The following is a 17,920-nucleotide window of genomic DNA, read 5'->3' on the forward strand; positions in this document are numbered from 1 at the left end:
ATTGAGACAAAGTAATTGGCCTCAACTCCCACAGCTAGTAGGTGGCTAAGCTGGGTTTTGACTGTAGACCCAGCAAACTTCAGAACATAACTTCTTAGCCACTGGACTTAGGTGAATATGTAACTTATTATCCAATCTGGAACCATGTGGCATGAAAGGAGATGCTGGTGGGCATTGGGACAACAGGCACACACTGACTGTTCTGAGCAGAGTAGGGCACAGGATCCCCCTTGTTATGCTGTAATCCCATTCATTTTCACATCATAAAGGCCCCAGAGAGGAGAAGATGAACTCCTGTGTATATCCTGAGGCAGGGTTTTCTGATATGTCCTTTGAGCTTCCCTTAGACGCTCTTGGATGGAAGTTGGGAGAATACAGTAGTGGCTAAGAGCCTGGGCCGTGGAGTTGGACTGACTAGGTTTGAACTTACCAATCATACGAGTTGGAAATGTTGCCATGTCTCTTTATGCCTCAGTTTCCCCAGCTGTAAAATGACAATACTGCCTACCATATGAGATTGTTGTTAGTTAATATGTGGAAAACACTTAGAATCAGTATTTGCCACAAGACAAACCTTCAATAAATATTGGTTATTATTATTATTATTGTACCAAGCACATGAGGTACCAAGTTCATTGAATTCCTCACGTAATCTCCAAGTTTCATGTGTTATTTCGTTATGTGATAGGACTATGACTAAAACTGCTCAATTAAACTTTTGTAATCACAGTCCCTCTTAGATATTTAATTATTTGCTCTGAATTTCCAGCATCTTTGAGAACAAAAATTCATTTGAAGGCGGGGTTTATAATCTCAATATAGCCTGGATATTTCTCTCTCCTTTCATATGGGAGTGGTGATGGAAATAAACTAATAAGGCTATACTAATATGACTCAATTTAATAAATAAAATCCCTAAGATTATATCTCAAACAACATTCTCTCTTTGATACCTTCTTCTACTTAGTCATTTAGAGTCACAAAGTCAGGCCAGTTTCTCCAGGGGCTCATGAAATGATTTCATATAGTTATGAATACCCTACACAATATAATTCTGCTCAAGCAGACTGTTATAGTGATGCAAAGTACATAAATAGAACACTTCTGGTCATGGTATAGACAGCATTAGGTTCTCAGTATCTCTACCCATCCACCTATTTCTAGTCTTTTCCTCACTGTGTTTTTCTTCCCTTATTTCCACGGAAATGTGTAGATTTCTTCTAGGGCCCTCCTATTCTGTTGGTTGGAGTTTGACTTTATTTGAGCCTCTCAGCCCACCCAGGGAGGCAACAGATCTTACCTAGTTACCCAGCATCTTTTTCAGCTTGCTCTATATCATTATATAATACATATCTGTATTATAATCGTTTGTTTAATCATCTGTTCCTTCCCACTACTCTCTAGGTCTGTGAAGGCAAAGATACTTCTTGTTTTCTTTAGAATTGCATTTCTGGATCTTAGTAGAGAGTCTGGCCCATAGTAGATGTTCAATAAATATTTGGAATGAATGAAGGAATGCGTTCATTTCTTGTTCCTTGGACTCTAAACAGTAAAACTATACTGGAAGCCACCAGCTTCTAATACTTAGGACACATAATAACATTTTTAGTCCTAAGTCCAGGCTGGGCTTTCTCCTGGAGGATCTCATAAGGAATTGTGGAGGTAATAAAAAATGTTTCTGGTAGCCTCCTTACAATGCAAATTAAAGGTTTACAGGGCTTATTCTTGTGAGAACTATCAATGTGGTGTGTTGGCATCACACTCTAGTGTAATTTGATAATGAGTTTTCTGCAGGAGGAACAATAGGATTTAATTTAGGTATGTATTTCTCTGATGATCTGGCTTGGTCTGGGAGTAGATCTTTTAATATTTGAGAGAGTGAGAAGCCAGCAAAGGCTGTAAGTAATCTACCCTAAATGTTGTTTCTGTTCTGACTTTTAATTAATGTTTACAAAAATAAATTTATATCTGGCACCAAGAAAGTGGTTAGTCTGTGTTGCAAGTTGAATTTAGATGTTTAAGTTGTCTTAGTTAATTTTTCTAAGAATCCTATACAGTAGACTTTCTAAACCTCATTTTAGAGCTGAAAGAAAGGCAAGAAAACTGCTCAAGGTCATGTGATGAGTTAGTTGTCCAGCAAAAATTTTTGTCTTCTAACTTCCAAGTCTTTTCTCTTTTCATAAATCTGCTTCCCTCAACAAATGCTTTAAGGGGCCCTAAGGTACATCGTCTTTCTCTGTCACCATAGCCTACTAGAAAGTTTAGTTATTTAATATAATGAAACAGATGACTTATACACTGATGCACAGATATAGCTATGGGAACCTCCTTTTTTTCCTCAAGGAGACAAAGCAACCTTAACCATAGCTAAGAGTTATTGAATTTTCCTAGATATATATACCAGGTACCATTCTAAGTACTGTGCTTGCATTATTTCATTAAATCCTCATACAAATTCTGCCAGCTGCACCCAGATGTCATAGAGCCTGGGGACACTGACAAACATTTAACAAATATGGAAGTTGAGGCCCAGAGTAATTATAAAATGGATATGTGATGTGAAAAGGGAGATGTAAAAAGGAATCAAATGCTGTGATTTGAATGATCTGCCTGCCCCAGCCTTTCGCATAAAGCTCTCTGTTGATTTAGTCAAAAGACAAAGAGTTCCAATTGCAAAGCTCATCTTTAGGGTTTTTCTAAATTGGCAGAACTGGTGTGGGTGATCCAATCAGCTAGCTCAGTTTAGTTTGGGACAAGATCATGACTGTGTGACTTGATGAGTTCTAGATGATTCTTCTTGAATACAAAAAGATGTGTGAAATTAGTGGACTTACTGGTGTTGTACTTTATAATAGACTATTTTCTGACAGGTTATGCTCCAAGATATCCTAGAAAATGAGAAGGGTGCACTTAAGGAAGGGCAAGATAGTCATTAGGCAGAGCCAGCAGTGTGCCACAATATAAGATCCAACAGTTACCACTGGAGCAGATTTTCATCCTATATGTTTCTGTGTAGGAAGTCTTAAAATGAATTAAAATATAGCATCAAAGGGCCTTAAAATGTTTGTGTGCAATAATGAAGTATTTTTCAATTGTGACAAAGAATCTAGTGTGATGTATCACATAGTATTTACATTGTATTTGATGTATGTTGTCTATTATACCACCTAACAATTTTACACAGCAGATATTACTCTTATTTTAAATAGGGGAATCCTGAGGCTCAGTGAGCTTATAAAATGTGCCCTACGTCACCTACCTAGAGAGCAATGAAATTGGAATTTGTGCCCAATTCTGTCTCTGACACTGAAGTTTCCTCATGTTGCTTCTGTTAACCCACACTACCTCACAAATATAACTTACTACAATTATGGGATAATGTCAAAAATGTACACATTTTAGCATGATGGTTTCTGATTTTACCACTATGCCAACATTTCTATTTAATTTCTTTTTTCTATTCAATAATCTAATATTGACAATATTTTTACTCAAATGCAGTATTGATGTATCATTGTGAACACTGCCACAAGTTTTTTTAATGCAAGCCAAGGTGCCAGATTTTCTTGTTTACCATAAACAATCACGTGTATCAATGTGATGAACATATTTGTTTTCTGCCAAATTGTCCTTGCAAGAGTCTCAAATTATTGTAAAAGTCACCAGATACTGTGTGGTCTTGATACATTTCGATAATTAAAAAAGCGAAAATATCTTAAAGTATTTATCTAGCATTAGACAAAACAGACTATGTCCATGTAAAAATCAAGAGAATAAAAACAGAGAAAACCCAGCACCCTTCTGTGATCTTTAATTTAGCAGCTTTGCCAGAGCTTCCCCTGTAGTCTGCACAGTAGTGTGAATGAATCTCAAGGGACACCATTTTGGTAGCATTTAAGCATTGTACTATTTTTCATGCCCAGCATGGAAGATGCATTATGTATGCTTTATTTTTAGGATGCTGCTTTATTGCCACAAAGCTGTCAGACTGAATTAAGGTAGCCTAGTTCCAGGAATTCTGTATGTCAAGGCTGCTTAGATGACAAACTGCAGGCACCCCACAAACTTCCATTTAAATTCATTGTAGATCCCAAGTTGCTCACTGTTTTCCAAGTTGTATTGCCTCTTCATATTATAAAGTAGGAGAAATATATGGCATGTTTTTCCCTCTCTTTTCAAGCCTATGTGAGCAACACTGTGAGTTCTGGACGAATGTGCAGTTGCCGAGGCAGGGGGATGGCAGCTTTGCATTTTATATTGTTTCAGGCTCTCAGGTAAGGACACGGTCGTTTTTCAGGGAGTGTTGAGAATAACACAGATGTCCTCACGACTTGGGAACATACTGGCTTCCAAATCCTAGAAATCTTTGACATATAGGCAAACTTTCTGAAAATATTTATTTAGGAGTGTGTAATCATGTTTTATTTTTTAAACAGTTGGATTGAAAGTATGTTGTGTTCTTCCTCAGAAAAGCCCTAAGGCTATTTCTTTATGAATCAAATTGAGCTGGTCAGCTTAATACATTCATTCATCAGTGAACAAAAGTTTACTGAACCTCGGCTCTAAGCAGCGCTGTGCTCCAGTGTCCTCTTGTTTGCTCACTACATAACTTCATAGGCAAACGGGGAACCAGGCAACCTTCTCTGCTGTGCTTCTGTAATTCGTCCTTGGTCCCACACTCTGTTGGGATAAAAGGGGTGATTAATGGTTGCCACAGTACCCACAGCATAAGAGATGCATGTGCCTTAACTCCATGCAATCTATTGTCTTCTATAGGATCACATTTATCTTTTCTTCCTTTAACATGTATTTATTGAGCATCTACTATGTGCTAGCCACTATTCTAGTCACTGGGGCTGCATCAGTGAACAAAACAGTCAGGAATCTCTGCTCTCGTGGCACTGACACTAGAGGGCCGTGTGTGAGTTCAGTGTTCTGGAGGAAATCTTCCTGTCACCGATGTGAGGATTCACTAAGCACCTTCCCAAGCTCAAAGAGGTGGGCTCTTCAGTGGGAGTGAATCTGCTGCTGTCTCTGAGTTGATGTAAGGACTACACAGGTGCAGGAGTGCTAGATAGCTCTTTCTACCTAAGTTAAAAAAGAATTGTTACAGTTCCAATGTGTTTGTAATCAATTCAATTCAATGGCATTTTTATGTGTGAGGCACTGCCCCAGGTACTAGGGAAAAGTGGTACAGTTTGTAATTTAACTAGCTTTGTGTTTGGGGGTGTGGACGGGCAATGTAGACTCCTTGCAGGTGAATCCTGATTCTGCCACTTGCTAGCTAGGTGACCTGGGATAAGTTACTTAATCTTTTTGTGCTTTATATTTTATTAGCATAATAGGGATAATGATAATAAAAACAATGATGATAACATTACTTACCTTAGAGCCGTCATGAGAATGAAATGAGTTAATATGTATAAAATATAATATTGCTTAACGCATACTAACACTTTTTTTTTTTTTCTGAGACAGAGTCTTGCTCTGTTGTCCAGGCTGGAGTGCAGTGGTGCGATCTCGGCTCACTGCAACCTCTGCCTCCTGGGTTCAAGCAATTCTCTTGCCTCAGCCTCCTGAGTAGCTGGGATTACAGGTGCCTGTCACCACGGCCCGGCTAATTTTTGTATTTTTAGTAGAAACAGGGTTTCACCATGTTGGCTAGGCTGGTCTCAAACTCCTGACCTCGTGATCCACCTGCCTTGGTTTCCCAAAGTGCTGGGATTACAGGCATGAGCCACTGCGCCCAGCTAACACTCTTGAATGCTACCTTTTTCACGCCATTTCTAAGCTGATGTAGCTCTTTGTGATATGCTTCTTTAGATTTTCTTAGTTGGGTTGTCTAGATTGATGTTTACTTGAGTAGAATAAATGGGCGCCTAAAATTTTCATTTAAAGAAGGACCTTGGAGCTTATAGTGGATAATAACGAGATCTCTTATTTGTGGAGTGCTAGGCAATTTGCATCCATTATCTTATTAAATGTCACAACAGTCCCCTGCATCAGATGATCTTGTACACATTTCCTGAGGGGAAACTGAGGATGAAAGAATAATATATGTTCCCTGAAAGCCTACAGGTAGCGTGCAGTAGGGCTGGGATACAGACATGGGTCAAGAGGACTCCATAGCCTCATTCCTCAAAGCTGTGCCGTACTGCCTCCCACTATCCCTTCACATCATTTGTGAGCCTCCGATGACTGCAGCCTGGGGCTTTCCCAGTTAATCATCCATCCAAATTGCAACCACTTTTCCCATTGCCTTGTCGCCTGATTCCTGAGTGTAGCCATGATGCCTAACTGTTCCCCTTCTCATGATAGTGATCTGGGGTCAGAAGGAGAGAGGCAGTAGTGTTTCCACCACCCCTATTTTCATTGTCCCAGTATATAAGAGATACATGGGAGTGGATAGTTGAGCACAAGCTGGACAGAATGAGGGCATCAAAACCTCTGCACATCCCTGTCTCTATGTCTCAAGCTTCTCTAATCCTTCCCAATTCATATTGAGTGAAGACAGTGAAATTACACCTTACTAGGATGTCATGCCAGGCAAATTTTTATTCTGGGTCCATGGACCATTCCTTAGACTCTAAGAGCTATCCATGAACATTGGGGGATTCTGAAAAAATGCATTCAGAATTTTTGAGTGCTTGCTTTGTTCTAGACACTGCATCAAAAGTTGGAGATCCAGAGGACTAAGAAGTAGTCTCTGTTCTTCAGAGCTCTCAGCTTGGAAGACAGGAGACAGTGAAGCAAACCTACCTTACAAAAAAGGTGTGATAAAAACCTCAATGGAGATATTTTTAGGAGGCCCTGTAGGCACAAAGAGGGAGAATTTAGCCTAGAATGTGTGTGTAGGGGGTTGAGTGGGAAATTATAAATACTTTTGGAAGAGGTAATGCCAGAACTGGTTCTTAAAAGTCACTGTGGGTGGTGTGAGAGATGGGATGGGTGCAGAAAGTATAGAGAGAATAGACTATGAAAAACGTGTGAAAGCAGAGTGTATTCAGGAAATTGCAAATAGCTCTGAAAAACAACAGATTAGGGTTTGGGGGTACGATGTGAGTTAAGCTGTGGTAAGTGGAGAATGAGTGTGTTTTATGTCCTGCAAGGAGCCTGGACTTTATCTTGAAGAAAATAGGGAGTCACTGAAGGGTTTGAAGAAAGGGAGTGATGTCATGGGCTTTGCACTGTAAGAAGTAAGAAGGTCACTGAGGTCAGGAATTCATGGCTCCTTTAACTGGATTAACAAATGCTAAATCGCCCAGGACTGAGTCACCCCGATGTGACCAAGATTTCATCTGCAAAATGTGATTGTAGAGTCTGGCACAGTGACCACATCATCACCACTGTCTGAAGTCAAATTTGATTCCTGTTTTTTAAAGTGGAATATTGAGACAGGAAGAGTCTTGGAGTTTCCATTTATACAGCGGAAGTTCAGGGCAGACCTAGAAAGCAGAAGTTACTGCCCATTTGTCAGAACAAAGAAGAACGCTTTGTTTTCAGAGGAGAACTGGCGATTTAGGTTGTTTAGGTAGTTGGTGATGAATGAAGTCACAAGACATTCTCCTTTCCTGCTTCCTTGACTTCACACTTAGCTAACTCCTGAGGAAGTATGGAGATTATTTTAACTCAGTTAGGCCTAGAGAAAACAAACTATGAAGTGAAAAACAGTTAGATAAATAAATATATGAAACGTATTCTGAATCACCCAGAGATCTATCTTTTTTATTATTTAATTTAATTTTAAGTTGAAAAATAATATTTGTATATGTTTATGGGCACAATGTGATTCTTTGATATATGTTTACAATGTGGAATTATTAAATTAGGCTAATTTAAAAATCCATCACCTTACTTTTTTTTTAATTTAAATTTTAACTAATTTATTTTTTAGGCTTCTTCAAATCATAGGTTTTTTTGGGGGTGAAACATTGTAAATATATTCTTTTAGTAATTTTGACATATACATTGTATTATTATTTATTATAGTCACCATTCTGTGCAATAGATCACTAAAGCTTATACCTCCTGTCTAACCGAAACTTTGTACCTGTTGATCAACCCTCCTCCCATCTAACCCCCCTCTCTCAGGCTCTGGTAGTCACCATTCTACTCTCTACTTTTGAGTTCAACTTTTCTGGATTCCATGTATAAGTGAGGTCATGCTCAGTATTTGTCTTTCAGTGCCTGTATTATTTTGCTTAAAATAGTGTCATCCAGGTTCATCCATGTTGTCACAAATGACAGGATTTCTCCCTTTTTAAAGGGTGAATAATAGTACTCCATTAAGTTTATGTAACAAAACACATTTTTCTTATCCATTTTCTGATGATGGACACCTAGGGTTGCTTCCATATCTTGGCTATTATAAATAGTGCTGCAGTGAACATGGGAGTGCAGACATCTCTTCGGCATATTGATTTCAATTCCTTTGGATAGATACCCAGAATTAGGATTACTGGTTAGTATGGTAATTCTATTTTTAGTTTCCTGAGAAACTTTCATACTGTTTTCCATCATGGTTGTATTAATGCACATTCCAACCACCAGTGCTAAGGGTTCCCTTTTCTCCAAACTCTCACCAACACTTGTAATCTTTTTGTCTTTTTGATCATAGCCCTTCTAACAGGGGTGAAGTCATATCTTATTGTGGTTTTAATTTGCTCCAGGACAAGTCCCTAGATTCAGGACTTGTTTGGCCATGTAAAATCTATGCCTGTGTAATCTACAGGCTCCTACCTCCCCACCTACTGTTTTTAAAAATCATGAAACCTTATGGAGGTTTATTTCTTTTCACATTAAAGTTTTCCTTCAATGCATTGTTGACAGTTGCGATGGGGCCCAACAGAATTTGCTTCCTATAACAAAGATGCCACTCAAGTTTGACTGGCTTTTGTTTTCTTCAATGGCTATTATAGAGTTGTTTTTAATGAAGGACTTGAGCTGGACTGTCACTTGCTTTTTATCTGGTTCACAAGGAGTCTTGGAACATGGCCCGTGCAAGCGAAAGAACTTTTGATTTCAGAGCTCAAGACTTTTCTTCTCATTTTTGCTCAGTGACAAATGCTCACAGACATTCATGGCTCCACCCAACATGCTTAGCATTCACCTATAATTCCACAAAACCGCTCAGCCAGTGCTCAAAGTGAAGGGCATTTAATAAATCTAGACAAAGAAGATTGTATAAAGCACTCATTCTAAGTGAATTTTCATGTTCGTCTTCTCAGAAGAATGTCTTCTTTGTGTTTTTGAATAAAAAATGACTTGGGAGAGCATCAAAATTCAGCAGAAATATTCAGATTTCAGGAAAAAAGAAGCTTTCCTGGCAAGTCTCATTTTTTAGGACAGCTATATAACCTTTAATTCACATGAACACCCACATATCTTTTAAAACCCGCTTTCTCACCACTGTGACAGAATTTTATCTCTTCACTTGTTGAGATTTCTCTAGAGAGTCCAGTACTGCATCATTTTGACAAACCTGAATGTGGAGAGATGAATGCTTCTCATCTCTGAAACACTTCAGGGTAAGTTGCTTCAACCAGTTTCCTGTTTTCAGAGGCAATTTTTCTGTCATCTCTTCAAATCCATCAAGATTCATTTAATTCTTTCAAAAGCCATATATTAAAAGAGTTCTCCTCACAGTAGGACTCATTGCTCTGAGATCTGGAGTTGTACTGACTACTATTATTACCTGCAAGGGCCACACACACATATATGTAGTAAGAAGGCCTGTATGTGGAAATGAACCACAGCCATCTGTGACTCAGTCTGTCTTACTGCTCACCATGCTTTCTTCTTGTTCTCTGGAAATCCCCTTTCCTGAGGTGCACTGATTTCTAGCAGGGCAGGAAAGAATGTCTTTATGCGATAGTTGGCATTCAAAATATTTTGCTGAGGGGAAATGGATGGATTGGGAGAAAAACATAGGCTATTAATTGAAAACCAATTATACTTATCAGCCGAACACTTTCTTTGGCAGTTTGAGAACGCCTTTTTAATGATTAGTATAGAAAATGTATCATTCCAAAAATTTGGTGATCTAAAATAGAGAAATGGTGACTGACATACAGTATACCCATAAACTAAATTAGGGGTTAATGTATAGCCTGTGGGCCAAAAATGGCCTACTGTCCTTTTTTATTTTGTGAACTAAAAATAGTCTCTATAATTTTAAATGATTGACAAAAATCAAAAGATTAGTGATATTGCTATAACCGTTAAGACTCATATGAAATTTAAGTTTCAGCATACATAATAAAATGTTAATGGAATAGTTACAACCACTTGTTTATATATTGTCCATGACTGCTTTTGGGCTACATTGGAGTTAAACGGTTGCATAGTTGAACAGTTGTGATATTTTAGGCCCTCAAAACCTAAAATATTTACTATCTGCCTTTTCTAAAATTTGCTGATCACTGGGCTAGAGTATTGCATTACGATTAAATTGGTACTATTTAAAAATAATTAAAAGAAATATTTATAGTATAATATTTAGTGAAATAATTATGGCAAACTCTACGTACAAGATGATCCCAAATAGCTTTTTTTCTTTGCATAATTTTTGCCTCTTTCTCCTGGTAGAAGTGTAAGCTCCATGAAAGCAAAAAACTTGACATTTATCTATTTATGTATGTAGCTTCAGGTTCTAGAACAGTGCTTAGTGCACAGTAAATGCTCAAGAAATGGTAAAGGTCAGTTGAAGCCTGATGAATTATGTGATTATGTGATGTATATATGTAATAATCATCAGAGCAAAACCTTTCTGGGGCATGTGTTTATGTTAGGCACCATGCTGGGAATTTTAGATGCACGAACTCATTTCTTCCTAAAAAGGTCAGTTTTGAATGTATGATGTTGCTTCATTTTACAGGTGAGAAAAACAAGGTTTAAAAAGGTTACATAACTTCTCTAACGTTACAAAATGAAGACATAATGTGACCAGAAGTTTGTTGGATTCCAGAGTCTGAGCTCTAACCATAAGTTATACTCTTTAAAAAAAATTCTAGAAGCAGTTTACTTATTCAGATGAGAAAGAAAGGGATAGAAAAATACTGGAGGTAAATATACAAATAACAGAACCAATTACTGGGAGATGAGGTTATAGGTGATTTTTATTTTCTTAGCTATACATTTTTATGTTTTTCTATATTTCATGAAATGAGTGGATTTACCTTTAATTAGTTTTACAGTTAGAAACAAATGTTTCTAAAGGGAAGAAAAACAGTCCAGCAGGTTTCAATTGTTTATGTGGATCGTTTCCATATTTCTCCAAAGGCCTTATATGAATTGCTGAGGAAACTGCTGTCCCTCTGACCCGTGTGTTGATTTGTGTTGAAGTTCACTGTTAGGTTTCAACTTCCTTTGAATACTTTCTAGCCCTGAGCATGCAAAGTGCTCTTTGTGTGTGTATAACTTTGGTTCAAAGACACTGATAGAAAGAGCTTCTTGGTGTTTATTTTTAGATGTCTGAAGTACACACCTTTGGAGGCTATGTGTGTGTTTTCTATTTGTATTTGGTTATCCTGGCCCAGTGCTGTCTTCCACAGCATGATGGATTGCTTTTACCTGGAATTTATTCTTTTAAAATAAACTGGCATTGTACTTGGGATATACACATTTAAAATTATCTGATATCTAAGAAGATAATTAGGCCCCAGGAACCCCAAATCATTTACTAAGGTAAAAAGACATTGGAAGGAGAGAGAGAGTGCTACAAATGAAGCTCTTTTGTTATAGCTCACATTTCTTTCTCTACTCTTCTCAGTTTCGTATCAATGATTGTGGCATATTTTCCATAATCCAATAGACTTTCCACATGCCCTGGCCTACATTGCAAGGCTAAAGGGAGAAAGATTTTTCTTTGAACAGAACTGGAATGCAAATGATTAGAATGATTTAAGTGAACGCTATTAAAACTATTAAGGTTAGTGTAACACCAAACTCAGGAGTGGTTAGAGAGGAGGACTGTTTCCTGTGTTAAAGACTGGAGATAAGAATTCTACAAGATGGCAAGACAGTAAGGTGGCAAAATAAAAGTTTCTAATAGGCCATAAAGTTATATATTGAGAACATCCAAGGCTATTTAAGAGAGGTTTTAAAAATTCCTGTGACAAGTCTGAACATTCCAGTTGTAATTTCAGAGGCCTCTGTTGTTCAGGCCTGTTAAGAATGAGTTAAGTGGGCTTTATTGGATCTTTGTAATTTAGTTGTTTTTATCAGGCGCATCATTCTGATTTTTGAGTTATAAGCAAAGCTGCTCCACACCATCTCTTTGTGACTTTACTGGGCAGAAATGGGGGCTTGGGAATGATGTTATTGGTTTTAAGCTTGAAGTGTTATTTAATGTGTCTGGATCATGGTCTTCCTTGTTTATGATTATTTCACTGGGGCCCATAATTCTTTGTAAAGTTTAGCAATGAAAGAAATTGCATTTCTAAACTTCCAAGAGTGAGACAAAACAAATTGAGGGACAAGTTAAAAAAGATCATCTGTGAACATGCAGTTAAAGAACTGACATTTGCTTAAATGCACTTTGTTGAGGTTGTGTGTGAATAAATGATCCCTTACCAAGAGCACTGTTGTGCTTGCACAGTTTCTGTCAGGAAAGAAAAAAACCTCTTGCCTCTTTTTTTTCCGTCTTTGGAGATTATAGTGATTGGTGTGAACCATACAATTTCACTTTCAAATTTGCGACTTCTAAAAATTCTTTTTCTTCCTGACATCATAATGTGGCCTCAGAAAATCAGACAGTTGTTATTACAAATAAAGAGCAGCTCCACTCAGACATTGAATAGACAATTATAAATGTCTGGATTCTTTCCCTTTTTGTGGTGGCTGCTTTTAGATGTGGAATAAAACCACATTAACCATAGGACGTTGTTATTCGTGCTTAGTAGCCTATTCCTGCCACATCTATAAAGTATCTTGTTTAAAATTTTTTTCATTGTCTAACAATAACTTTCTGCTTTATGAGACTTCAAACAGGAAGCATTGAGGTATGAAAGTATTAAAACTTCAGAAGACAAAGGGATCATAAAATATTGTCAAATTATACTCTCACGTTTGATAGGTGAGCGTGAGACTGTGAAAGAGTGAATGACTTGCTCAAAGACACACCCTGAGTCAATAGTGTGCTGAAAGTGTGTTTGTTTTTCTGATTCCATAGATGGCCGCCCATGCCCCATCATTCTCTGGGATGCATCTTTATCTCCAGCAAGTAATGACACCCATTCTTCTGTTAAGCTCACCTGGGGAACTTATCAGCAGTTGCTGAAAAAGAAATGCTGGCAGAATGGCCGAGTACCCAAGCCTGAATCGGGTTGTACTGAAATACATCATCATGAGTGGTCCAAGATGGCACTTTTTGATTTTTTGTTACAGGTAAGTTTATCAAATCAAGCAAACAGTTGTCTAAGACTGGCACTAAGTTATATTAGCCTGACACTAAGGAATATTCAGCACCTGGAGTTTTTATGAAGCTGGTGATGACTTCTATTAGCTTGGTGCAAAAGTAATTGTGGTTTTGGCCCTAACGGCCAAATGTAGATGAGGCCTCCAGGTAGCAGGCTTCAGATAGAAGTTCTTGTCAGACTCAAAGAGGTGGCAGACTCTTAATCTCTCCTGGACCAGGAAAAAGATCTGGAAAGGGAAGGGGATTCTCTACAGAATGTAGATTTTCTGCACAAAGGACAGCTTGGCAGGGCCATTTCAAAATATATCAAAGAAATACATCTTGGGGTAAAATACTTTGATTTCTTTCAGGGCCCACTGTCTGTCATGCTGGTATCTTATTGCTACAAAGAGAGTCTGTTTTGTCGGTCTTAAGTTCTGTTTTAATGTTAATGCCGGTCAACTGTGCCTGAATTCCAAAGGGAAGAGTGTATAAGGCGGCATGCCCAACCACCCATTCCCATCATGGCCTGAACTAGTATTCAGGTTTACTTTTATTTTTTAATTTTGATTTTTTTAAATTTCAATAGGTTTTGGGGGGACAGGTGGTGTTTTGTTACATGGGTACATTATTTAGTGGTGATTTCTGAGGTTTTGGTGTACCCATCAACTGATCAGTGTACACTGTACCCAGTGTGTAGTCTTTTATCCCTCACTCTCCTCCCATTCTTTCCCCTGAAGCCCCAAAGTCCATTGTATAATTCTTATGCCTTTGCATCCTCATAGCTTAGCTTCCACTTATGAGTGAGAACATATGATGTTTGGTTTTCCATTCCTGAGTTCCTTCACTTAGAATAATGGTCTCCAATTTTATCCAGGTTGCTGCAAATGCCATTATTTCATACCTCTTTATGTGTCGTAGTATTCTATGGTATATATATATACCACATTTTCTTTATCCACTTGATTGATGGGCATTTGGTCTGGTTGCATATTTTTGCAATTGCAAATTGTGCTGCTATAAACATGCGTGTGCAAGTGTCTTTTTTGTATCATGACTTCTTTTCCTCTGGGTAGATACCCAGTAGTGGGATTGCTGGATCAAATGGTAGATCTACTTTTAGTTCTTTCAGGAATCTTCACACTGTTTCCCATAGTGGTTGTACTAGTTTACATTCCCACCAGCAGTGCAAACGTGTTCCCTTTTCACCACATCCACACCAACATCTATTATTTTGTATTATGGCCATTCTTGCAGGAGTAAGGTGGTATCACATTGTGGTTTTGACTTGTATTTCCCTGATCATTAATGATGTTGAGCATTTTTTCATATGTTTGTTGACCATTTGTATATCTTAAGAGAATTATCTATTCTTGTCCTTGACCCACTTTTTGATGGGATGGTTTCTTTTTTTTTTTTTTCTTGCTGATTTGTTTGAGTTCCTTGTAGATTCTGGATATTAGTCCTTTGTCATGCATAGTTTGCAAAGATTTTCTCCCACTCTGTGGGTTGTCAGTTTACTCTGCTGATTATTTCTTTTGCTATGCAGAAGCCTTTTAATTTAATTAAGTTCCATCTATTTATCTTTTTTGTTGTTGTTGTTGCAATTTGCTTTTGGGTTCTTGGTCCTGAAGCCTTTGCCTAAGCTGATGTCCAGAAAGGTTTTTCAGATGTTATCTTCTGGAATTTTTATGGTTTCAGATTTTATATTTAAGGCTTTCATCCATCTTGAGTTGATTTTTGTATAAGGCAAGAGATGAGGATACAGTTTCATTCTTCTACATGTGGCTTGCCAATTATCCCAACATCATTTGTTGAATAGGGTGTCCTTTACCCACTTTATGTTTTTGTTTGCTTTGTTGAAGATCACTTGGCTGTAAGTATTTGACTTTATTTCTGGGTCCTCTATTCTGTTCCATTGGTCTATGTGCCTGTTTTTATACCAGTATCATATTGTTTTGGTGACTATAGCCTTATAGTACAGTTTGAAGTCAGGTAATGTGATGGCTCCAGATTTGTTCTTTTTGCTTAGTCCTGCTTTGACTGTGTGGACTCTGTTTTGGTTCTATGAATTTTAGGAGTCTTTTTTCTAGTTCTGTGAAGAATTATGGTGGTATTTTGATGGGAATTGCATTGAATTTGTAGATTGCTTTTAGCAGGATGGTCATTTTCACAATATTAAGTCTACTCATCCAAACACACATCAGATGTGTTACCATTGGTTTGTGTCACCTATGATTTCTTTCAGCACTGTTTTGTAGTTTTCCTTGTAAAGATCTTTTACCTACTTGGTTAAGCATATTCCTAAGTATTTTATTTTATTTTTTGCAGCTATTGTAAAAAGGGTTAAATTCTTGATTTGATTCTCAGCTTGGTTGCTGTTGGTGTATAGCAGAGCTACTGATTTGTGTACATTAATTTTGTATCCCAAAGCTTTACTGAATTCATTTATCAGTTCTAGAAGTTTTTTGGAGGAGTCTTTAGAGTTTTCTAGGTATACAATTATATAATCAGTGAACAGTGACAGTTTGACTTCCTCTTTACTGATTTGGATGTCCTTTATTTCTTTCTCTTTTCTGATTGCTCTGGCTAGGATTTCCAGTATTACGTTGAATAGAAGTGGGGAAAATGGGATCTTTGTCTTGTTCCAGTTTTCAGGGGGAATGTTTTTAACTTTTCCCCATTCAGTATAATGTTGGCTGTGGGTTTATCATAGATGGCTTTTATTACCTTAAGGTATGTCCCTTCTATGCCAGTTTTGCTGTGGGTTTTAATCATAAATGGATGCTGGATTTTGTGAAATGATTTTTCTGCATCTGTTGAGATAATCATGTGGTTTTTGTTTTTAATTCTGTTTATGTGGTGTATCGCATTTATTGACTTGCTTGCATATGTTAAACCATCCTTGTATCCCTGGTATGAAACCACTTGATCATGGTGGATTATCTTTTTGGTATGCTGGATTGGTTTAGCTAGTATTTTGCTGAGGATTTTTGCATCTTTGCTCATCAGGGATATTGGTCTGTAGTTCCCTCTTTTTTTCTGTTGTGTCCTTTCCTGGTTTTCCTATTGGGGTGATACTGGCTTCATAGAATGATATAGGGATGATTCCTTCTTTCCCTATCTTATAGTGGAATAGTGTCATAGGATTGGTGCCAATTCTTCTTTGAATGTCTGGTAGAATTCAGCTGTGAATCCATCTGGTCCTGGACTTTTTTGTTAGCAATTTTTTAATTACTGTATTAGTTAGGGTTCTCTAGAGGGACAGAACTAATAGGTTTGATGTATATATGAACAGTTTATTAAGGAGTATTGATTCACACAATCACAAGGTGAAGTCCCACAATAGGCCATCTGCAAGCTGAGGAACAAGGAAGCCAGTCCAAGTCCCCAAATCTCAAAAGCAGAGAAGTCGACAGTGCAGCCTTCAGTCTGTGGCCAAAGGCCTGAGAGACCCTGGCAAACCACTGGTGTAAGTCCAAGAGTCCAAAAGCTGAAGATCTTGGAATCTGATATTTGAGGGCAGGAACCATCCGGCATGGGAGAAAGATGAAGGCTGGAAGATTCAGCAAGTCAGCTCCTTCCACCTTTTCTGCCTGCTTTATTCTAGCCACGCTGGCAGCTAATTAGATGGTGCCCACCCAGATTGGGGGTGGGTCTGCCTCTCCCAGTCCACTGACTCAAATGTTAATCTCTTTGGCAACACCCTCACAGACACACTCAGGAACAATACTTTGCATTTTTCAATCCAATCAAGTTGACATTCAATATTAACCATCACAATTACTGTTTGAATACTACTGCTTGTTATTGGTCTGTTCAGAGTTTGTATTTCTTCCTAGTTTAATCTAGGAGGGTTGTATATATCCAGGAATTTGTCCATCTCCTCTAGGTTTTGTAGTTTGTGTGCGTAAAGGTGTTTATAGTGGCCTTGAATGATCTTTTCTATTGCTGTGGTATTGGTTGTAGATTGCCCCAGGTTTAGAGGTCAATGCAGTTGGTTGAGGGCTTAGAATTTTATTTTTGGTTCACATCATCCTGCAATAATCATACTCATCATAGCTACCATTTATTGAGCTATGAGGAATAGTCTTACCCCATTGGGGAGGTGAGTAAACTGAGGTTTGATGAGGTTAAGTATCTCACTCAAGTTCTTACAACCACTGAAGGCTGGAGCTGGGATTTGTTGGGATCTGTTGATGGTAAAAGTGTCTTCTTTCCAACATTCCACACTGTGTTTCAATGGTCAGTTGGCCATGTAACTTATTTTCCTTATTTTCTTTCCAATTAAATTTATTGCAAATTTTTCATGAAGATTCTACATTACAGAATAATAAATATTGATCATCTACATAATTGTGTGACTCCTCACATTTTATAAGGTTTTCTTCTGACTCTTTTCTCCCTTTGATAAATATCTCAGGACTTTCTCCACCCCCTTATTCTGATTACTCCCTTTCCTTTCACCCATTTTAGAAAAAAAACTTTTCCGTTGTTGCATTGTTAACTAGTATCTTGTGGAAA

At 37.8% G+C, this 17,920-nt stretch overlaps 1 protein-coding gene across 8 annotated transcripts in view; it reads left to right on the forward strand.

The window, feature by feature from the left end:
* LOC116463473 (Golgi-associated kinase 1B) overlaps positions 1 to 17,920 on the forward strand; it is a 257,534-nt gene that overhangs the window by 215,031 nt on the left and 24,583 nt on the right. For all 8 annotated transcript variants that reach the window (XM_058434661.1, XM_058434666.1, XM_058434662.1 and 5 more), the window contains one exon: positions 13,172 to 13,386. In XM_058434661.1, the coding sequence (XP_058290644.1) occupies positions 13,172 to 13,386 (215 nt within the window). The remainder of the gene's footprint in view (positions 1 to 13,171; positions 13,387 to 17,920) is intronic.

This window comes from Hylobates moloch, unplaced genomic scaffold (genome assembly GCF_009828535.3).
Source record: "Hylobates moloch isolate HMO894 unplaced genomic scaffold, HMol_V3 SCAFFOLD_38, whole genome shotgun sequence".
NCBI lineage: Eukaryota > Metazoa > Chordata > Mammalia > Primates > Hylobatidae > Hylobates > Hylobates moloch.